At 44.1% G+C, this 24,078-nt stretch overlaps 1 protein-coding gene across 2 annotated transcripts in view; it reads left to right on the forward strand.

Annotated features, from left to right (window-relative positions):
- Positions 1-24,078, forward strand: part of Insc (INSC, spindle orientation adaptor protein) — a 138,540-nt gene that overhangs the window by 17,179 nt on the left and 97,283 nt on the right. For both annotated transcript variants that reach the window (XM_023719360.1, XM_004634904.2), the window contains exon 2: positions 12,455-12,555. In XM_023719360.1, coding sequence (XP_023575128.1) covers positions 12,500-12,555 — 56 coding nt within the window. In that variant the 5' untranslated portion in view covers positions 12,455-12,499. The remainder of the gene's footprint in view (positions 1-12,454; positions 12,556-24,078) is intronic.

A 24,078-nucleotide genomic window follows, 5' to 3' on the forward strand; every position in this document is an offset into this window, starting at 1 on the left:
CCAGCCCCAAGGGTGCCATTCTTGAGTTCCCAATTTATGTTAGATACTGTATGCAAGGTACTGATTAGATGTTCCTACAGCACATGGCATACTAGATAGGAAAGAATACTGACAGGATGGCATGCTCTAAGTGGCTGACTTTGAGATTTAACATGTTTTGTGTCCAAAATAGTTAAGGTAGATAATCAGATGTGGACCAGATGGTACATACACCGACAACGCTTCTTTCTCAATTTAAAAGAGTTCTTTAGCTAAAAGGTTATGCCAATGACAATAGCAAGTTTGAGCAATGATTGTATTGGAGGAAATGTTTTATGTATATGCAGTTATCCTGGAGTGCGTTATGGCTCTGTCTTTCATGCCTTTTCACTAATGAGCTGGCCAAAACCTTTCACTATTGTGGCTGAGATGTGGTTCTGATTCAGTCTGGATTCTCCTGTGAAAAATCCCATAATTGGGTCACACAAGATGTGAACTGAGATGCAATTATTTCTTCAGCATCAGTGTTACTAACTACAGGAAATGGCTTCGTGTTTTTGTCTGTATTTCCTCAAAACATGTTTTTTCTCTTAATCTGTTTTATGCAGCTGCAATAAAATACCATAGAAGACTGGGCGTGGTGGTGTGTGCCTGTAATTCCAGCTCTTGGGAGGCTGTAAACAGGAGGATCACTACCAATCCAATCTACTAGTGAGATTCTGAATACCTTGTAGACCCTTCCCTAAAAAGTACAAAAATAAAAAATAAATAAATAAAATGCCATAGATTTAATGAATGAAAATGTATTGGCTCACAGTTTTGAAGGCTGGGAAGTTCAGGTGTCCATGTGCCAGCAGGTGTCTGGCCTGGGTAGGCCTTTCTCTTTCTATAACATGATACTTGTATGCTGTAAGCCTCTGTGAGTTTCTTTCATAATGGTATTAATTCATTCACAGGGGTTCTAACCTCAAACTTAATTACCTCTTAAAGCTACCACTTCTCAATGCTGTCACACTGGAGATCAGGTTTTATCCTGTGAATTCTAGAGAGGACATAAACATTTGAACCATAGTAGTCCTTACTTATCGTTTTTATCAGATCCTTTCTATGGATGGCTTTTCTTCTTTCTAGTTAACAAACCCTGCTGTTTTTATCCTCTTTGGTGGGAAGCAGCTCTTTGACCTTAAGTCTGGGCAGGAAATGGATCTTTTATTGGGCCCAAAGATAGATGCCATGAGACTTCCTGTGTAGTATCACTCACTAGCCTCTTGGGTCAGTGGAGCTTCTTATATTATTATGTAACTTGCTCTGAAGTATCACATTGGCCGCATGATCTTATGTAACCCTAATAACACTAAAAATAGATTCTATTTCAATTTTACAGATGAAGAAACTGAAGACCAGAGAAGTCCAGAGAGAGGCAGCATTTAGGCTGGCCATGGATCTCCATGACCTCACCATGTGACTTTTTCAATGTTATTGGGCAAAACCCCAGTTGGTGAGATTTAGAGAGGACATAAAGTCAAAGAAAATTGGGCTGTCATGGTTGTTGATGTAGCACTGTCGTCTACTTGTGGCTTTAGAAATAGAAGAAAATTACAAGCCTAAAGCTATAAAAGGTTATATAATTCTGCCTCTTATGTCCTCTTTCCCAAAGGTATATAGACCTCTTCATTTGGGTCCTCATCATGACGGAGTGGGAAATAGCTTACCCAGTGTGACCTTTGGGTGTGATTTATGAAATAGAATATATCCAAATTTTCACCACGTTGAAGCTATTCAATTTTCTCTAATGGCCTTTATTTGAGAGTTATGTCTATTCATGGCAGTCACAACCAGTAAGTCATTAGCTGAAAGTACACTGATTGTTAATTTTAGCACCATGGGACTTGGGCCCAGTGGGAGAGGTCCTTTGCTTTTGCAAATCAAAGGAAAGGAACATTGGAGCAGTTGGCTAACATTTACATCAAGTTAGAAACTAAGACAAGATAATTAAAAAGTTAAAGAGGAGAAAAGAGTGGAATAGTTGGAGCTCAGGAGTTGGCAGAATGGCCTCTGCTGGGCTGTCTCCATACCACTGTGTGCCATCCTTACCAGAGGAGAAAGGAACCGAATGTTATATCAAACACCCACTCTGTGCTACTGTCCATATGTGATTTCACTAATGTGCATAAAACTTTCCTTTTATCTTTATTATACATCCCATTTTCTAAAGAAATCTAATACCCAAGGTCACACCACTAAGTGAGGGAGATTAGATTCGAACCTGGGTGGGGGGTGTCTGATTCATGAATCTATATTCTTAACAGAGCCCAGCCAAGTCTCTGTTGAAGGCTACATGCCACCCAAGGTCTTGGAGTTCCAGGTATAGTTTCTTACTTTTAATCTTGAGCTGACTCTCAGAAAGCCTACAGCAGTAGCTTTCTGGGCAGTGCCCTGTGCAGCTCAGGGCTGGGAGCTCTTCTGATGGTCAGCGGTGTGCTCAGAGGCCCAGTGTGAGGACAGCCCCATCCTGAGAGGCTGTGGAGGCAGCTCTGGCTTTCCCAACTCCGACTCCAGGAGCCCTCTGGGACTTAAGCACAGACTTTCAAGAGAGGCTGCTTTTCTCAGGCACGTTAGAGCTGTTCAGAGTATAAATGGCCACACAGACTAGGTGCTGGGACATGTTGGCCTCAGTAGGGGCTTCTGGGGACTTCTGGGGACCTGCAGGTACGTCTGAGCCAACTTTGCCTATTTCATCCCAGGGATGACTTGAAAACAACCAAGATTCTTGAGTTTTCCTTTCTACTCTTTACTTCCTTGTGTTGGATAATCATAATCATCACAGAGTAGAAAGAAGAAAGGTGATAATCCCACTTTATACCTTGGAATGGATGCTCCATTGATCTGCCATAGTAAGCTGTTCTGAGTCCCTGGTTAGGCCTTCCAGGCTTCTGTCAGGCAAAGCCTCCCTGGGATTTCCAGAGTACTCGCAGGGAGCTAATGTGAGTGAGGAAACCTGCGTGCATGCCTCAGGCCTACCTCAGCTTGTTATATGACCTCAGGAAGCCTCTTCCTTTCCATGAATGTGTCTTTCCATCTGCCCATGTTATTCCTCAAGCGCTTCCTTACCTCATCTGAGAAATGGGGCTAACAATAGTGCACTATCTCATGGGGTTAGAGAACTAAACATAAGACATTTAGAACTGTGCCTAATATGTTTACCACTTTCTCCTCCTCTGCCTCTTCCTTTTCCTCCTCCTCCTCCCCCTTCTTCTCCTCCTCTTCCTCCCCTCTTTTTCTCCCTCTTCTCCTTCCTCCCTCTTTAGAATTGTTGTAGTTGCTATAATTTTTACAAGGGAGTGATTTCCAAGGCTCCTCTAAGAGTATAATATGAGTTCTTCTAAGAAGGCTCTCTGGATTATCCCTGAGATCTAGAGTCTTCTCTCTTTTCAATTCATGGATATATTTGTATAGATGGGATTCCTGTTGCCCTTCGTGCAAGCCCTAGAAGGTAGATGCTTCTAATTAATCAGGCAGAGGTGTGGTGGGTCCTTGTCTGTGCTCTTCTGAAACTGCTGTGGGCTGTCCAGAAAGGTTTCCAAGGTTTATGGGGGACAAGACCTGACATTGTGAGACCTGAAGTCTGTTCGTCCTGCTAGCGTGGCTCTGTTGTTTAACAGCTGTGAGGGGCTCTCGTGGCTTCCCCAGGGAGCCAGTGCTCTTTATATTTTATGAGAGTCTGTGTGTTCAGCAGGAGTGGGTGGCAGCTTGTTTGGTTTCTTGCACCTCCCCTGGGAATGAGAGTTCTTAAAGTATCTGATTGCTGCAGGACGACAGCCACCCCCGCTTGCAGTCTTGGGGTATCTCTGATGACTGTCTCCTTGCACAGGTCCAACAGAGGCCCAGGGTGGGGTGGACAGAGCCCATTGCTTCCCAAAGCTCTTGCAGTCCTTTCCATGTCCCTGCCATATCCCCACTTTTTTTTCTGAGGGCTTTAGTGCTCCTCTTGGAAGGTGGTGTCTGCCTCCAAAATGAACCCCTGTTAATGATCTCATTCTTTGGCATCTTGCCAGTTCACTCCGTCACCATATTTGCTGAAATTCTACTCTGATGTTTTCCCTCCTCTGTCCAAACATCTTCAATGGCACCCCATCACCCGCAGGTTAGAGATGGAAAAAAAATCAACTCCTTTTGTACTAAGGGTCAAAGAGGTAGCTTCTCTCTAGCTGTTAGAGAGAGATCCCAGTCTTGGGATACTTGCTGCATGTTCTGGCCCGTATTGCCCCACTAGCCTTCCATGTCCTTGTCTGTCGTTACTTGGCACCATCCTGCTCTGCATTCGATAGATCTGAATCAACACCACTAAGGAGAAACCACCTTCTCCTGCCGAAAGTGACCACTCATTTCTCAGCATTCCCAGGCCACCGGAATCATGTTCTCTAAACCCCACTCCAGCCCCAAGTACTCTGCCTCCTGAGAACGCTTTCAGTTCCCAGTCTTACTGTGCTCACAATTGCTTGCCTTCCACATGCTTTTCCTCTGTCCTGCAGTCTTCATTTCAGCCTCTCCTTCCTCTGCTATTTCTACATTCCTCTTTGAAGTTTCAGTATTCGGTCAGGCTCCAAGTACCCTTCCATAATCTTTCCTCCCCACTTTCTATTCTGATGTAGTGCTGCTTGGAAACCCTTGAACTCTTAGCATTCCTTCAGTCACCTGCCATTTGTATGTAGTTTGTATGTAGCCTTGTGGTTGCCACAGCTTCAGCTCTCTGTCCTTCTCAGAGATCCTGATGAACACAGAGCTGGAGTGGAGAGGGAAGCTGTTGAGCTGGCCAGACAGTGAGGACAATAAGAACTCAGGAGGGACAGGTGACTTTGCCTTGTGGATGTGAGGATTCAGAGTCCTTTCGATGTAGTATGTGTGGGATGCCAAAGGCCTTCCCATGGCCATCTCACTAAGCACTTATAATACCATGTTGAAGTACTTTTGTCTTCAAGCTCTGAGGGAGGAAGCTGAGGTAACTACAATGAGAACTGATCCTCGCAGTCAGTAAGTATTTATGATCATTATACATCAGACACAGTCAGGTATGAAGAATGTGGCTGTGAGCAGGGCAGGCTTCTATTCTCTCCCTCAAGACCTTCAGAAGAGAAAGATGTTAAGATAATGTCACAGTTGAGTATCTAATTACAACTGTGGTAAGTCCTATGGAGGGCAAATACTGGGGGTGCTGGGGGAGGGTGTTTTATAGTGGACTTGCTAGAACACAAGGGCCAGGGAAGACTGCATGAAGAAGGAATAATTGAGCAGAGCTCTGAAGGGTCACCTTGGTGAAGGGAGATGATGGTGAAGGTGGTGGATGGAGGGCTAGATCACTGAGAATGTGCTTGGCAGGAAAGGTGCGGCTGGGAGCAGCCAGTTGTGGAGTGCTAAGAGTTACAACAAGAGAGGCCAGAGAGGAGACAAGAGAGAAGCCAAATCAGCCTGAGCTGAGTAGGGCATACAGAGAGTGTGGTCTTTGTCTAGCAACAGCCTGCCACCCAGGGGTTTGAGCAGTAGGGTGATTTGATTCAATGTGTACTTCGGATCACTCTGGCCATTGAATGGCATATAGTTTGGAGTGGAACAAGTGTGGGAAGGAACAACTGCTGAGGGAAGGAGACCATGAGAAGGTTCTTCTCAAAAAACAAAGTGACTTTCACTAGAAAGGAGTTGGGTGTAAGGTGAAGGGTTGTGTCTGATGTAATCTTCAGGCTAGACCTTCAGAATCTAGTCTTCTGGACTTTATATACTGTGCCTTTTGCAGACTGAAGAAAGAAAATTGAAAAACAACAAACATGTATATTGCAGATCCAGGGGGAAGTCTAGTCTGCATGCTGGTTCAGAGACTCAATTCTGCTATAGGCCCAGAAAGAAATCTCCCATTTCGGTGGTCTGCGCCTGTGTACCTGGTGGTGAAACCTAAGTCATATGTTTCTGCTCTAGGTGCCTGATTGGTGTCTTATGTTTTGTTCCTGTTGTGGAGGATACAGGAAAACCCATGTCTGGCTAATTTTTATTTCTTCTTTGGGGGATAAATTTTCCCTTTGCTAAGACTCATGAGGGTAGGAGTCTTTATAAAGTTGAGTCTATGTTTATTTTTTTATTTTTGTATTTTGCAGAGGGGGAAGCAGATACCAAGATAGTGGAAATGTCCTCTGTGTTCCCTAGCAAAGCAGTGCTCTCTAAAGCCCCTTTCAGCTCTAACTGTGGGTGATTTATAATGGTCGGTTGACAAGACAGTTCTGTTGCTTCCAGCTCTTGCACACTCTGAAGTCTTCCAGAAAAAGAAATCGCAGCTAGGTCTTCATGGTCCTGTCCCACTCCTGTCCTTCCATCTTCCTTGGATTTACCCAGCATTGCTGTTAGAGCTTAATGACTGACTAGGTATTTACTGTCCCTCTCCTGTTGATAGTCACAACTTGAGCTGTGCCCAGTAGGCCCATTAGATAGTGACAGAGACCTCCCTCACTCCTGGGTCTAATGGGATAATTTCCTGTAAATAGCTTGCATTTCCTGTGTGAGGACAGCTTCCTTAGCCAAATGGAAGTGGGCGAGGGCTGCTTCTAATGGGACTGAGGTGTGGGCACAGAAAAGAGCTGTCCAAATGGAGCCATTGTTACACAGGCATTGAATTAATCAGAGACACTTAAGACTTTAAGTCTGTCTTGTAAACTAGCCACCCCTGAACACAGTCTGAAGCTCAGAAGGACTAAGGCTGTAGAATCAATCCATGGTGTGATTTTCAGTGAATTAGAAAGGGTTCCAGGAGTAGTGATAGAAGGCTTTGCCTTCCCCTGCTCACTTCACTGGTGCCTTTTCACCTGTCCTACTGAGCAAAGCAGCCCCTCCACTCTGAGATCCATGTCTCAAGTCCTCCTTGCGAAAGGAAGGCCTTTCGTCTTGAAGATTGTCCTGCACTAAGCACAGTTTCACTCACATTTTTGAGTATCTCACAGAGTTCATGGGAGGAAGGTGTAGTTGAGGGAATCACTCACGGAGGCTCAGCAGTTTCCAGAAGATTGTGTATTAAGCACTGTCAGAGGCAGAATGTAATTCTACTTCACTTTAAAAGTTCAGGTTCTTTTTTGCATTCCAGGGAAGACCCTTGGTATCATCCAGATGTGTTGTGTAGCTTTGGGGGAATGTAGCTTTTTGAATTTTTGCTCATCATGATGAGTTGGACCTGGTCATTCTCAGCAAGATGAGGGCAGTAGAGAGAGGTTGCAGGAAAGGCATCAGAATGGAAACAGCTTTGGTGTAGGAACTTCCTGTTTGTGACTGGCCCTTTGGGACTGGATGTTGACACCAGGGTATGGAATGGATGCGCTCGTTAGCAAATTCTGGATATGTGTTGCTTATTTGTTGCCATCATCATCTTTACCTGATCAGTATCTCTCCTCTAATCATAAACCCTGGATTATAGTTCTTTGTCTTTACTAGTACAAAACTCTCCCTGAATTTCAGGGGTATCATTTGCAACCGAGGCAGGTGGACTTGAAGAGTGAATGAAACATTTAGAGCAGGGCCTGGCACCTAGTCCATGACCCATAAACATCAGCTGCTGTTGTTATTGTTACGGGAACTTAATAAACATCATCTGGGGTAAACCCCTGGCCCTCTGTGTATCCTCCTTCATTAATTCTTCACCCTCAATGAATATGAGCCATGGTGCCACTGGTAGTCAATGCAATCCAGGTTCCTGCCTGTGTTGGTTATTGTTTAGGGTCCTGTGACCAGTTCCACCATGGTTTCAGACATCCAGGAATCTCGTCCCACTGAGGGGGAAGAGATGGGTATAAAGATACAGCCAATGAGTGGGACACAGGTACATATGTAACACAGGTGTCCCTAAGGGGGTCTCCAGCCTCTGGGAAAACAGGAGTTCATCTGAGAGAAAGTTTTGCAGACTGGTGGGCTTGCCCTGCATAACAGTTGGGCAGCTGTGAATGAAATGCCCAATGCTTCTTCCCAAAGGACCCTGGTTCAGATCAGGGATTAGGAGTTGGTTGTAGAATTTTGTGATCACCAAACCATGTTTCTAGAATCTACCTCACAGAAACTCAGACCACTTGCCTGCACTGAGGCTCCTGCAAATGGCAGAAATTCTTTCTTTGGGTCCCTGAGATACAACTTGAATCAAATCCAGCTGTCTTTCTGCTGCCGCAGGTGTGTGTCACCTTATTATTTGGGGTCATATTGGTTCACACTTAAGAGGCCTTAGAACATCCTTACCATCTCCCTATCCCTCACCTACTTTAGGCTTTAATTCTCTCTTCAGTGTTTTTCCTTTGCCTCTTTTACTCTCTGATAGAGATGGAAGTAAAATATGGGCTATTACTCATGCCATCTAATCATGCCATAGTTTTTATTCCATGAAGTGGTATTTTCCTTTTTAGACATTAGCCAAGCATATCACAAAGGGAGCAAAGACCTCAATCACTTTGTTGCTTTTAGATTATTTTTACTACTGGATCACCAGCTTTCAAAACATCTTTTCTAATGACAAGAATGATAAAAATAATGAGAACAATGACACAGGATCATGAACATCAATCAAGCACTATTTCTGTGCCCTGTATTTTTGGTTTTGGTGGTGCTGGGGATCAAACCCAGGGCTGCACACATGCCACTCAAGTGTTCTACCACCGAGCTATACTCCCAGCTGAAAACTGTATTTGGAGACAGGGTTCTCCTAAGTTGCCCATACTAGCCTAAAACTTGGGATTCTCTTGCCTCAGTTTCCCAAGAAGAATTGTAAACATGTGGTACCACATCTCATCTAAATGCTTTATATCTCATTTTCTGCATCTCCCTCAGCATAGGTAATCATGGGCTGAGCACATAGGCGACTCTTGGGTAATGGTCGTAATAAACAACTCCTATTTACTCTGGCTAAGACATTTACACTTTTTATCTCATGCTGTTTTATCTATGACTGTTCTTTAAAAGTATTATTGTTCGATGAAGAAATAAGGGTAAACACAAGTGTATTAAATTTACAGCACTAATTCTTTTTTAAAATTTTAATTAAGTTTATTTGTTTATTTATTTTTGTATTTTTTTAGGGAAGGGTCTACAGGGTGTTTGGTGTCTCACTACTAGACCAGACTTGTAGTGATCCTCCCGTTTACAGCCTCCCAAGTGCTGGGATTACAGGCACGCGCCACCACACCCAGTCTCAATTGCCATCTCAGCATACCCTGGGCGCAGGGCTGGCACAGCAGACCCGGGGATCGAACCCCTGTCCCCTGCATATTTTAAGTTTATTGGTACAAATATCTACATAGTGATCACATTCATTATATGAAATCTGTATTTGTATAGATCTTTATTTCTCTTTTTCCCCCTCATTCTCATCTCCTCCTTTCAAATGTCTTCCCCTCTCTAGTCATGAAACTCTGTTTTCATTTTATCTGTCTTTCTGATATTTCTCTTTCTTTTCCCCTGTCTTAGTTATTTTCCTCTCATTGCTGAGACAAAATACCCAACACCCAAAGTTAAAGGTGGAAAGGTTTGGTTAGCTCTGTTTGTGGAGGTTTCGGTCCCTAATCAGCTGGCTCCAAGACAGGGTGGTGTGGCTGCCACAGTTCAAGGTGGCAGAAGACAGCAAAAGCAACAAGAGAAGAACGGGGCGAGCAAGGCTCTTTCCCTCCCTCTGTTGTACGCAGGCTACCTGCCCTAGGGTGGGTGCAGCGCTCACGCCATCGCTGAGCTGTCTGTCTTCTTGCACAGGCTCAGGATGTCTACCCAGTGAGGACCCTGCAGAGTCAAGCTGGAAGTGCTGCAACTCCGTTTCCTGAGGCTAGGGCGTGAAAACAAGAGATCCTGCTTTAACAAGTTGTCTTTGAAAATGTCACCCACATGACTGCATGAGGCTTTGGGAGGACATTCAGGCACAAGCCATAACGTCCCCTCCATAATTCCCTTTTCCTTTTGAACAGTTTCTCCTTATTTCATAATATCTGTTGTACTTTTCGGTTCTTATTTATAATTTCAGTTTCTTACACCAGAAAGATAATGTACTATTTATACATGTGTGTCTGATTTATTTCCCTTATGATTATAGTCTTAATGTCTATCCACTTAGCTATGAATGGCTCAACTTTGTCTTCTTTATGGGTAAGTAATATTCCATTATATAAAAAAACACATTTTTTTATACATTCATCAGTTGATGGGCATTTAGGTTACTTCCAAGATTTGGCTATTATGGTCTATGCCACTATAAATGTGGGCACACATATATCTCTGTAGCATGATGCTTTTAATTCTTCTGAATTGATATCCAGAAGGGCAAGGGCTAGGTTAAATGGGACCCTTAGTATTAAGTCTTTTGAGGAATCTCCATATGGATTTTAACAGTGGTTACACCAGCCTATACTCTCACCAATGGTGGAGAAGGGTTCCTTTTCCCCCACATTCCACCCTCACCACCTCCAACATTTTTTATTAGCAGTTTTCTTGATAATATTCATTCTTTCTGGAGTGACATGGAATCTCAGAGCTATTTAATTGGCATTTCTGGAATGACCAGAGATGTTGAACATTATTTTCACATATTTATCTGCTGTTGGTACTTCTCTAAAAAATGCTCATTTCTGGAATGGGTCTTTGAATTTGGATGGTCTGATTTTTATAGTTCTCTATATGTTCTAGGTACTATTTCTTTGAAGAACAGCTGGCAAATACTTTTTCCCACTCTGTGCATTGTCTTTTCACTTTGTTGGTGATTTCCTTTTCTGTGAAAAAGCTGTCTGATAAGGTGAAATCCCAGCTGTTGATTCTTTGTGAGAATTACTGTGTGATTGAGGATTTATTCATAAATATACATCTGTTCTCAGAGTCCTACCTATTCTATCTTCTAGAAGATTTAGTGTTTCTGTTTTAATATTTAGATCTTTCGATTTTAGTTTCAACTGCACTCATTCTTTTAGCACACACACAGAGTACATACCCCACGTGCTGGCCCTAGGTTCAGGTCCAGGAGCACAAAGCACCCTTGTCCTCAAGAGGCTTACAGTCTCGTGGTGCCTACAGACAAAGAAATGTGCAATAGGAACAAGTGAATCTCTGGAACTACCCAAGGCTCCAGTTCATTCTATGCTCTTGCCTCCCTCTACTGTGCAGATTGACCATTTAATTCTATTCTTGGAATCACCAGGGGGATGTTGAGTTTAGTCTCATTACCATTAATTACAGTCCTCCTCTTCCATTCTTTTCTCTTAGGGGCCATTTGCAATCATGGAATAAGTCTTCTGTTGAATTGTCCAGGTAAAGGGGGTACAATCTTCATTTTGCTGAAGGATTACTTCCTGGCTTGGAGGCATTGGCAGAAGAGGGGTAAAATGAATATATAAGGGGTAGGAGGAGCAGTTCTCCAGAAATAGAGAAAGGACAAAGCTAGTTTGGGGACACCCCCAGTTGAGTGTCTAGTTTTCTGAGAAGCAGGGCGTCGCTGTTTTGGTTCAAGTTGAAAGAAGCAGACACAACAAACACATTCCAATACTGGGATTGGAGGCCAGCAGATTCCACTTTATTTTTGTCCATTAGGATGTTTTAGCTGAGGTAGGCTAATTTAAATGATGAGAAATTTTATAGTTTTAGGAAATAGAAAGCCTAGAGGTAGCGAAACTGTGGGACTAGTTGAGTCAGTGATTCCATGATCAAGGACTCAGACATTTTTCTCTGTTTGCCAGCTCCACTCTCCATCTCATTCGTACATGATTACAGAATGGTTTCTGGCAGTAATGAAGTAGATTTGCTTCTTTGCTCAGGAGTGGTAGGGGAAATGTGTCTTACCTGGTGGCTTTCTGTTAGGAGAAAGAAAACATTTACTAGGCCCAGTCTTGTCCTGCACATTGGCCTAAACAGAATTCCTTGTCTCCTTTATTTCCAGATCAGGCAAAATTATCTCACCTGCAGTGGAATAGATTTGGGAAAGCTGCCACTGTGGTTATTACAGGATCATATTTTCTGTTAAGCCCAATCACAGGGAACAATCCAGTGTTCAGTTGGTATATTATACATATCTAGGGAATTAGTATATAGAGTTGCCCGATTTAGCAAGTAATATAGGATGCCCATTAAATGGGAATCTCCAATAAACAGGGCTTACAGTTGTAGTTTAAAATATGTTTAATGCAATATTTGCTGGCCTGTGTGTTCCAGTATTTGGTACACACCACCGTGGGTCAGGTAAATGTTTGGCAAGGGGACATGAGGAAAGACTGTAAGGCATTACAGTGAGCTAAGGACTTTTAACAAGGATCAAAACTATGTCCTACAGTAGTCATGTGAGGAGATTAGAGCATAAGTTGGTTAAAAGGAAGAGGAGGACAGGAAGACCTTTCCTCCACACCTGCTTTGATTCCTCATGCCCTAGATTCCAGAGAGAGCGATTGAACTTCTGCTCTTTGGGTTCTTATTAATTTTTCTTTTCCTGTCTTTTCAGGCACCTGACCGCTGTGGGCAGGCTTTGTTGCACATTGGAATTAACATGATGGCCTTACCTGGAGGCCGCCGCCTGGACTCCATTGCCCTTCCTGGGCAGCGGTAAGTCCTACAGTTGGTTCTTAGCACCTGGACAGAGTCGATCATGAAGCTGGTTCTTGGGGTATGTTTATTGCCCTGAGGTGTATGGTTTGGGCAAAGGGTGGAGGGACATACAGTGAGCAGAAGGTGAAGTCCAGTAGCCGAGGGAATAAGGGCTTGGGAGTCTGAGGGACAGATGAGGGACTGCCAGAGGTACCCCCCATATAGCCTGCAGTTCATATGTGGTGGATGGTGTGGATTGTACTTACCTCATCCTGGAGGTCCAATCCAGAGCCAAGGGCAGAAGTACACAGTGCTAGGTTGATGCTGAGCAACTGTTGTGGTTTGCCTGGGATTGTCCTGATTTTGTCATGGTCGTTCTGTGTCCCTGGAACAGTTGGTCACTGTAAGATAGTGACCTGGCATCTTGAGATACTTTGTACCCTAACCATGCTTAGGCTTCCCTTTTGGCCCTTTTTCTGTTATTGCTAAGACATTCTGAGTGGGCTATCTTGAGACAATAGAATCTAAGTAACCTAGGTAAGACAGTTCAATCATTATTGTATAATATATATATTATATTATATATATAATATATATATATAATATCACTATCATTTGACTCATTTCTATATTGTTTATCTTTGAGTTTGTTTCATTGAGTATGTGTGTTGCTTTTAAAATAAAAAACTAATTAATTATTTGCTGAAGTTCTACTGTATGGGGTTAATACCTATGAAGTCATCAGTCTGCTTTTCTAAAGCCATCATTAGAAAGGATTAAATATAGTTTTTGCATGTTTCTGAGGACCCAGAACACTGTTAGAAATTTAATTAAGAAATTCCCCAGAAACCAACCAAACAACCAACTGAACAACAAATAAGCAAAAAGCTGGGAGGCTGAGGCAGGAAGATCACAGTGCAAGGCCAGCCTGGGCTACAGAATGGGTTCAAAATCAGTCTGGACTAGACAGAAAGACACTGTGATGTGGTTTAGATTTAAAGTCTCTTCCCAAAGTCTCATGCACTCAGAGGAAGGGTTTTGGAAATTGCTGTGCTGTGGGTGCTGTGCATTCATCAGCGGGTTCATTCACTAATGGATTCGTGGCTGAGTGTGATATTCAGAGGAAGCGCCTGGCCAGAAGAGAAGAGTCACAAATGACATGAACCAGAAAGCTGTGTTCCTCACGTGGCTCCTTCTCCTGTCTCCACTCCCCTCTGGCCCTCTTGCCTTCTTCCTCCTGCTTCATATTCTCCCTCTCCTCCTCTCCCTCTCCTTTTTCGTCTCCTCCTCCTCCTCCTCCTCCGCCTCCTCTTCCTCCTCCTCCTCCTCTTCACCTTCCTCCTTCTTTCCTCTTCTTTCCCCCTCCCTCCCTGGCTGCCATGGGTTGGGCAGATCCCCATCACTGTGCCCTTCTACTCGGCCGATTTTACTTTGGAGCAGGCCAACGATAGACTGAACCTCAGAACCAAGAGCCAAAACCTCTTTTTAATTTGTGGGTGTTGAGTATTTTGCCCCAGGGTCAGAAAAATGATTAATATAATCTGTATAAGTAAGGAGACATTGTTGAGTTGACAGGAAGCTCAGAATGACCATAGTGGGGCCTACTCTGAAAGGTACTGTGAAAGGGAAAGAACTTATTTAACGGGAAGGAAACATTGGGATCAAGAGAAGGACAAAAGAAAGGAGGAAAAGGGATATATTTATGTATATACATATGCAGGATAGTTTGAATAAATGTATTGTTTTCTGCTGGCTGATTTCTGTTGGTCTTTTGAAAGGAGCAGTTAATGCTTAAACTTTTTTCTTTTTATTATTACTTTTTTCTTTTAAATTTCTTATGACTAAGGGATTGCCAGATAGCTCAGCACATTAAAACACATGTTTAGGCAGAGTCAGGGACTGGTGTTAGATCCCTGGCATGCTGTGCCAGCCCCACCCCTGGAGTGTGTCAGACAGTGATTGAGATTGGGTGTGGTGGCGTGCACTTGTAATCCCAGCCCTTAGGAGGCTGAAAATAGGAGGATCACTATGAGTCCAATCTGTGTAGTGAGACCCTGTAGACCCTGTACTAAATAAAAAAAAGTTAAAAAAAAATTCTTATAGCTTTGTTGTTGTTTTAACCAATTTTGTAGGTTTATAGCTGGTAACCTAAACAACTAATTTGAAGATAATGTGCAGCAACTATTGTTGAATTCCTATTACATTTTTTTTTTTTTGAACCGGGGATTGAACTCAGGCCCTTGCGCTTGCCAGGGAAGCGCTTATTCTACTGAGCCATCTCCCCGGCCCCCCTATTACATTTTTAATGAAATTTTGTGGCATTTCTATTTTTTTAATAACTATTTTATATTCTTTGCATCCACGTACTAACCAGGCCTGACCTTGTTTACCTTCTGAGATCAGATGAAATTAGGCTCATTTAGGGTGATATGGCCGTAGACCTATTTTGTATTCTTTAAAAAAATAAAATAAAATAATGGGTCCTACTACCTTTAGACATAATATTTCCTTCTTTTTTATGTATTTTAGGGAAGGGTCTACAGGGTATTCAGAGTCTCACTACTAGATGGGACTTGTGATCCACCTGTTTACAGCCTCCCAAAAGCTGGAATTACAGGTGTGCGCCACCATGCCCAGTCTCAATTGCCATCTCAGTGAGCCCCAGGGATGGGGCCGGCACAGCAGGCCTGGGTATCAAACCCCCAGCCCCTGTGCCTGCTTGCAGGCACTTTAATCTGCTGAGCTATTTGGTTGGCCCTTAGACACAGTATTTCTGAGGTAAAGCTCCAACATGCCTGTCAAGATATATGTGTATTTTCAGAGACAGGGCTTGCTCCATCTCAAACTGCTGACTTTCATGAGGTGAACCAATATGGCCAGCTCTGGCCACATGACTGCCTAGCTGAGCGCTCAATGGCTGTGTGCTCAGTGTAAGTTCCTGAGCCCCTGACTCTGCTGCTGACTACCTCACGTGTAAGATAGGGGTAAGTCAGAACCTAGTTCCTAGGGTTGAGGTGGGGTTAGATGACTCTTTCTATGCAAAGTACCTATCATGCATCAAGAGCTACATAAGGGGAGCTATTCTTTAGTGAGTATCTTCTGTGTGGCATGAGCCTTTCTTGTAAGTACAGAATTATTCCAGAAACCCCACTCTTAATCCCTCAGTTTTGTTGGTTGACCTTGCTGAGAAGGTAAAAAAATCACAGACACTCCCAATAGCTTAGTGTTTTAAGCCAGCAATAAGTGGCACTGTTCTGAGTGGAGTGGAGCCTCCATCTGCCTGTCCCAGAGGTCAGGGCTGTGCAGTCAGATGGGTGCCAGCAACTCTGGTAATAGGTGCTGGGCTGGTCAGATCACAGCCTGTGCTGTGGGTAGACAAGCTGATTAGGACAGTGATTAAGAGTCTACACTGCCTCAATTTGGGCTTTATTCTGCTACAGATTAGCTAAAACTTTGGGTTTCAGTTTCTTCATCTCTCTGTCCTTTCTTCCTTCTCCCTTCTGAGTAAAGGAAATTAAGTTACATGTAATGACATAGGAATCAAATTATTCTATTGGAGGAAAGGTAGAAATTCTAACTCATCTTACACAGCAAGTATCTTAAGAGGAAGACACCAAACAAGCATAAGGCCAAGAGTTCTGGCTGGCCATGAAAGTTGTAATTTGTGCAGATGTTAGTCTACACTATAGTCTCAGTTACTCTTTTCTCCTTGCTGGGATGAAATACCCAGCACCCAGAATTAAGGAAGGAAAGGTTTATTTAGCTTGCAGTTAGTGGAGGTTTTGGTCCATACTCGACTGGCTCCATGGCAGAGAGCTGCAGTTCATGGTGGTGGAAAACAGCAAAGAACAAAGGTGAAAGGGAGGGGCAGCAGCTATGGCAGCTAGCCAGCCTTTTCCCCCTTCTTACATTTGTAAGCAGATTATCTGTCCCAGGGCACTCACACCCATAATCCCAGCATTGGATCATGAATTAATCACAGACTCTAGAAACCATCCATGACTACATGAGGCTTTGGAGGGACCCTAGACACAAATCATAACAACTGTCATCATTTGTAGAAGGGGCAAGGTGGGCTGCAGAGAGATTGTGGTGTTTCCTTTAGCATGTTTATGGCCGAGCATTGCCAGGCCTGCCTACCCATAGCACGGGAGGATGCAATCTCTGGCCTTGCCAAGCTGTTCATGACCATTGCATTCTGGGCTCATGTGTGTGGGCTGCATTCACAGAAAAGGCTTGTGTGAGTTCACAGAAAGTCACTAGGTTTTATTTGTTCAATCTGATGCTGAATGATGGGAGGACAATAGCAGCCACACATTTTTTTCCTTCTGTTCCAAGCTGCAAAGGTCTCTGTCATAGAGAATAACATTGTGCTCATTGTCCCCTGAGAAATAATTAATTTTGGTAATTGACTTCTTTCTTTTGCATTCTACTGAAACTGAATTTCACTTTGCAGTCCTAGTGTTCCCTTTAATGTGCAAAAATAAAAATAAAAAGTGCTGTTGAAGGCCAGGGAGATAGCTTGGTGATCTAAGCACCATCCTAGTAAATGGAAGGACCTGGGTTCAATCCCTGGTACTACAGGCTGTGTTGGCCCCATGCTGAGCAGGCCACTGAAACTGGGCATAGTGGCACATGCCTGCAATCCCAAGGCTGAGGTGGCTGAGATAGGAGGATCACTACAAGTCTGAGTTGGGTAGTGAGACTCTGTACTGAATGAATAAATAATTTTTTTTAAAAAAATAGTGCTGTCGAGGGTGTGGGATGATCCAGCAATTTGTGTGGATCACATAAATTAGCACATTAGTATTTGAAACCTTTACAAGTAAGCAGCTGCAAAACAAAGGAGCTATTCTAGGTGCAATCTGCCCGAAGAGGGTGGAGGGCGGGGAGTGATGCTTCTCTAGCCAGGAAGTGGGGTTCATGCCGAGTTGGCATGAACCATAGGCGATGATAGGGCAGGTGCAGTGGCTCTTAACTTTGATTGCATCACAACCTCTGGAATTCTATCACACTGAAAAACAATGAACTCAGCTATCCAAAGAATGAAATCCTACTCTTGGGGTCTTCAATGTGAGTCTAAGTGGTAGAGAGCAGACACACCTTGGAATCAGACTTCAGCTCAAATCCTACGTCTATTTTTGTTGCCAGCTTTGTTATCTTCAGTGTCTGCTTCACCTGTCTGAAAACCAGCTCTATCTTATGTGTGATGGTGGCAGTGATGGCTACTTTTAATGTCACATAAGTGCTTGGGTGCAGGAAAAATAGTCTCTCTAGGATCGTAGAGTGCTTTGCACTACATGACCCTCACTTCCCCAGGCCATACCAAGAACAGTAACAGTACCCATGCTTCCGTAGTGACAACTCTGTAAGCACAGGTACAGGCACCTCCTGGGAGGACACCGTGTCTGCTGTGTCCCCAGCCAGTCTTCAGTTACTGCTTAGTTTCTGAATGCCCACCTTTGTGTCAGGTGCTGATCATCTCCTGGGCTCCGGGTGAGGCTGGGACCAAGCCACAGTGGTCACCCATGGTGAGCGGCAAGCTGGCGTCAGTCACAGACCTCCTACTCCTTTAATTTACCTGTCTTTATGTGCCTTGGAGGTAAATCAGGGGCCACGGTCCACAGAGAACCATGTCCAGTCATCTCCTCTTTGCCCACCTTTCCACAACTTCGGTTGGCCACTTCTCTTGCTAGGGCATCTTGACACACTCTTTTCCAGGTTCCTGCCAGTGAAGAAGTGGGGTCCTCACTCATCACTAAAGGGCTGATCTTGCCCTATTCCCATAAGAAAGATGGCTGACACATTCAACACTTTCTATAACCTGGGTACTTTTACACAAAGCTGTTCATCTAGTGCTCACTAGGCTTGTGCTTATGTATATTACCCTTATTTTGCAAAGAAGAGAATCACAGGTTGGGTCCTCTGGGAAGCAGCCTTCGGTGGAGCTCAGAATTCAGGATATGCATGGGGGAATCCGGTGTGAAAGGGAAGGGGAGGAAGCCAAATGGGCAGTAAGGGAAAGGGAGGAAGCCAAGTGGGCAGAAGTGAAGTTGAGCTGTCATACTTCAGCTGACCTCACAGAGAGCTTTGCAATACGAGCTGTCACTCAGTGACCAAATTGGCCAAGGCATTTAGGTCCTTGATCTTTCCTTGGAGTACATTAAAATATATTTTTAACATTGGGAAGCCAGTAGGTTGGGGCTACTCCATTGCTTTAAACTAGCCCACATCTGGAACTCAATGCAAATAGTTAAATGAAACCTGAGACTTAACTCATCGGGAATCACTGATGACCCTCCAGTGGGAGGCTTTCTACTGAAGCCCGTAAGTGCACTTTCTCCAGTGCTCTGCTGGACAAGCCCACTGCCTGTGCTGCAGGGAGCCCGTCCAAGGCTTTTCTGGTTCTGTGAAGTGCCCAACTTGCAAATAATTCTCTGCTCAGATAAACTTTGTGAAACTTACTTTGGCTAAAGCTTCACTTTTAAAGAGTGGGAAGCCCTAGGAAGAGAATGACCTTAGGTGAGGTAGCTTGGAGACAGTACCTGGAGGGTCGGTCTGGCAGCAGGAGGATGTCAGCTAACAATCCTTCCTGCGACAGTGTCAACAAGTCCAGATTAGGAATCTGCGTAGCACGGCACAATGCACATCCCAGGAAGAAACAGGCTTGGAAGAATGGAGCTACTTGTCCAATGATAGAGCTCACGCAGAGCAGAGCTCAGATACAGTTCCTAGATGGTCCTGTATTTCTTTTCCAGTGTTCTGGGGCATCACACAGTAAAACCATAACTCATTCAGGGGGCTCATTTAATCACTAGCCTTAAGAAAATTATTCTATGACTATTCATTGAATGCGGATCACACATCTTGTATGGTGCTGCGTGCTCGAGGACACATTTGTGACCTGGTCTGACGTGGTCCCTGTTTCGTGGAACCCATGCTTTCTCTAGCACCTTCTCTTCTGGCCTGATCAGATGCAGATTTGTGGCAAGAACACACTGTGGGAGGCTCAGCTGTGACCTCTTGCTGGGAATGCCTTATTTTCTCACATGGTTTCTCCTTAGCCTGGAATTTGAGATGAACCAGGACTGAGTGTAGCTGCAGCCAGCAGTGGTGGCCTCCTGGTCATCCCTGGCCTGCTGGAGAGATATTGTTTTCCCAAGCCAGTGAGCCTGTCACAGGAGAGCTGTCGTCAGCCGGGGAGATAGCTCAGGGGCATAAGTGCCTGCCTGGCAAGTGTATGGTCCTGAGTTTGATCCCCAGTTAAAAAAAAATAAATAAATAAAAAGGAGAGCTGTCTTCAAGTAGATAATGGCTTACATGCTTGCACCCCACATTTGTGGCTGGTTTTCTGCTGCTGGGTTATTTTCTATGCCTGTGGTGAAATGTGCAGGCTATAATTGTCAACAGGGTAATTGGATGTATTTTGTTGTTTAAGCTGAAAGGCTGGCCAATGAAAGCTAGAGCTGAATTTCCTCCCTTCTCCAATTTCCCAAGAGAAATCCATAAACATACACACTGACCTCAGGAAGGCAGAGAGCCACTGATTCAATAGTTATTTTGAAGAAGTTAGGGTGGATTTCAATTTCCACGCTTGTGTGAACTTGGATCATAGAAACTTAAACGTTGATGCTGAAAGCTTTGTCATAGCTCATCTGAGCCCTCTCTTTATTACAGGGAGGGGAAACTGAGGCCCAGAAAGGGCAATGGACGAGTCATAATACTCTTTAGACCCCATTCCTCTTTTGTACCATCTTTTCTTTCCTGAGTTGTTATTCTCCTGCCCAGTTTCCAAGCATCTCCTCTGTAATGACATGTAATAGAGAAACAATTTTATTCCTATTCAAATGAGTAGTCTCATTCATTCAAATGAGATTTATTCAGGATGCAGAACTTACTTTGAGTCAGATCCCAGGTAGCTCCATAGTTGATTAATGTATGTTGGTATCTTCTCTAGTCAGTAATGAAGTTCCTGAGGGCTGCATTGGTATCTGATTCTTATTTGTGCTCCTCCATATGAGTAGAATGCACACAGATTTCTGGCAAATATACAGTTTGGAATGTTCATCTGTGACCTCAATAGGACCTCAATAATTGATTGTTGAATTAATAAATGTTTAATAATATTTGATGGATGAACAGCAAACTCTTGGCTAGGGAGGCTTAGATAAGAGATTAAACTAAATAGCTTGGATTTTATCCCTTTCTCTACACTACTCTTGTGTTTTCAGCATGATACTCTCATTTTAAAAAAATTGATAGAAACTGCCTTTCGAAGGGAAAGTGTAAGCTACAGATTTACTTTGATTAAGTACTCTTTCTGAGTAGAAGCCAAAGATTTAATTGGTTAAAGGAGTCAGGGAGTGGGAGAGATATTTTTTCCTTCTAAAAAAGAATAATTCAGAAGTATGTTTAGTCTTTACTTTTTAAGTTCATTGGCGAAATCCTGTATTCCCTTTTTCTTCTTTTTTATGTATTTAGTACAGAGTCTACAGGGTCTCACTAAGTAGATCGGACTTGTAGTGATCTGCCTGTGTTCAGCCTCCCAAGAGCTGGGATTACAGGTGTGCACCACCACACCCAGTCTCAATTGAAGTCTCAGTGCACCCCCAGGGTGGGGCTGGCAAGGCAAGCGAGGGATCGAACCCCAGCCACTGTGCTCTGCCTAAGCAGGTGCTTTAGTCCGCTGAGCTATCTGCCCTGCCCTGCTAATCTCTTAGCAAGTCTTTTGAAGGAGAGAACAATGTGGTGGGCAGAACAAGGATTAGGAGCTGTGGGCCAGCCTTTTAGTGGCCTGCTATGTGGCCTTAGACAATCTCTCTCTCTCTCTCTCTCTCTCTCTCTCTCTCTCTCTCTCTCTCTCTCTCTTATTCTGAGAGTTAGTGTCTTCACCTGAGGAAAAGGAGGAACAGCAAACCCTCAGGGAGACATTCAGCTTGAAATTCTCAGAGTCTGTGAGTGAGATTTGTGCCTTTTTTAGACAAAAATATCCCACTTTAGTGCCATAGAACTGGGAAATAATCCCACTGACTAAAACAAGGTCTTCTCACTCTTCCCTATAAAATACACAAAGGGGTGTAGTATGAACCTTGTAGTTGGTGTAGAAATTGCAAAGCATTCTACTCTATGAGTACTAGTGGCATGTCTGGGTATGCCCTGCTTAGGATTTATGGAAGTTTTTTAGTATAGCCAGAAATGTTTTATGGAATGGGAGTGGGTATTCATCTTCAAGGAAAATGCAGGAGCCCAGCAGTTCAAAACTTTGGGGTTTGCTCCAATTATTTTCTTTTCTTTTTAAAATTTTTATTTTATTTTACTATTTTTTTCATGTATTTGGTACAGGGTCTCACTACACAGCTTGGGACTTGTGGTGATCCTCCTGCTTTCAGCCTCCCCAGTGCTGGGATTACAGGCATGCATGACCATGCCCAGACTCGGTCCCGGCTCAGTGCACCCTGGGGACGGGGTCGGTGTGTCCTGCTGGACCAGGGATGAACCTGGTCCCTACACTTGCCAAAGGAGGTGCTTATTCTGCTGAATTATCTTGGTGGCCTAATCCAATCATTTTCAACTCCATCTCTATTCCTCTGGCTACTCTTGACAGCTGGCCACTTCCCCTACTTGTGATTCTACATTTCTGCTTCTTTGCAAATATCTTTTGGGTCCAGCATCCTTTCTCTGTGGTCCCAAATTTCTTTCTGTTAACCTCAAAGTGCCATGTGCAGCCCCATGAGGCACAGCTGTTTGTTTATTTAAGGGCTATTTAGAAAATGTTTATAAAGTGTCCATGAAATACCATGGGCTACTGGAGGTGGGAGGAAAACATCATGGAGCAGCTCACATTCGAGCCTTTCCCCTGGGGATCTCAGCACCCAGCCAGTACCCGGCCTGGTGGGGGACATATTATGGTTTAAAGGCCATTTGAAGTGTCTTTTAGTATAGCAAAGCATTCCTTTATGGAATCTCATTTCCCACAGCACGTAGAAAAGTGTGAGCGGAGAAATTTGAATTCCAGAATTTGAGGGCTTTTAAAATCAAAGTGCTAGTTGAAGGAGAAAGAGATTAAAATGAGTCAAGAAGAGAGCAGACACAGATTCCACATTGTGTTAAGTGCAAGGTTTTAGGGATGTGAGATTTTGGGCCAGCAGGAGAGGCTGGGAAGGAACAATGGGTGCCACCAGCGAGAGGGCAGAGTGCAGGTTTCCATGGGACCAGGCATGGTGACCTTTCCCCAGTGATAGGCTCTGTAGGATGAAGGTGGCCCCTCTAGGAGGTAAGACCTTGGCAGGGCAAGGCCAGTGAGGGTGTGGGATGACCCCCAGCAATCGGAGTCTACAGAGGCTCACTCCACTTTGCCACTGCTCACACCGGCTCCACGGCTGTCCTGCTCCAGGGATGCGCTTGCTGCAGATTCGTCAGGAATCTGTGATGACACCAGGCTCGGTGGCTCTGCTCTAAATCACAGCAGCATGCATCCCAGTCTCCCTGAGAAAGAAGTGAGGCACGGGCTTGAAAAGTGGCTGGTTATCCACTGACTGTGAATGCCCACGAGCCTCATGGAGGCTGCAGCCTGTCCAGAAGGCCAGGCTTGTACAGCAGAATGAGCCCAGGCTTTAGATTTGAGGATTTGACTACAGAGCTGAGGGCCAGCCAGAAGCCTGAGTAAGAGTCGAGAATAAGTCTGTGTTCTCACAGGACCCAAGTTTTTGTTTCCTCTTGTACACTGTATAATGGTGGTCAAGTCGCTTAATCTATTGAATATCTATTACAGTAACCTTCGGACTTGCTTTCAGGGTTAAGTGAACAATTCAGATGGAATCAAGCACTGCTTATAGTGCTTGGAATATAATAAACACTCCTTCAATATTAGCTTTCTTATCACTGTTAGCAGTGAGGGGCTGGACAAGTTATGCAAGCTCATAAGCCTCAGTTTCTACATCGGTATCATGGGACAGGATCTCCATTAATCAAACCGCTTTGAGGGCTAAGGCAGAGAGCACACATATAACACATGCTCTATAATAGGTAATGTCTCCTGGTGTTTTTTTCTGTGTAGATAATTAGTTACCTCTGACTTTAGGATAGAAATTAGAAGTTTAGAACAGAGGAAATTTGAGGGGAGTGAATCGTCTCCTACTACAGTTCCTTAGAAGGAAACTTTGTTAGTCTCTTCTTCTATGCCAGCTCCACCCTAGATAATTCCAGTTTAAAAAAGATTCTCTGGCCAGTAGTCGCAAATATGGAGATGATTATGGTCACATCTGGCTTGGTGTTTAGAGTCTGCCAGACTCCAGGAAGCCCAGATCTTGGGGCTTGGTCACCACATTCCAGATGTCCAGGGCAGCCTTCCTTGGAAAGCAATGAGTGGGGCAGCGTGGGCGGTGGGCAGTGTCATCTACCAGGCACTGGGCAGCGCTCCTGGGGTCTCTTTGCTGCCTGGGAGCCGATTGCTGTGTGAAATGCCCTCCTTCTCCCTGGTCCAAGGGCAGTCTTCATAGCATCAGGCTTATCTTGGAGACAAGAAACAGAAGCCCAGACCTG

This window comes from Octodon degus, unplaced genomic scaffold (assembly GCF_000260255.1).
Source record: "Octodon degus isolate 3935 unplaced genomic scaffold, OctDeg1.0 scaffold00067, whole genome shotgun sequence".
Classification (NCBI taxonomy): Eukaryota; Metazoa; Chordata; class Mammalia; order Rodentia; family Octodontidae; genus Octodon; species Octodon degus.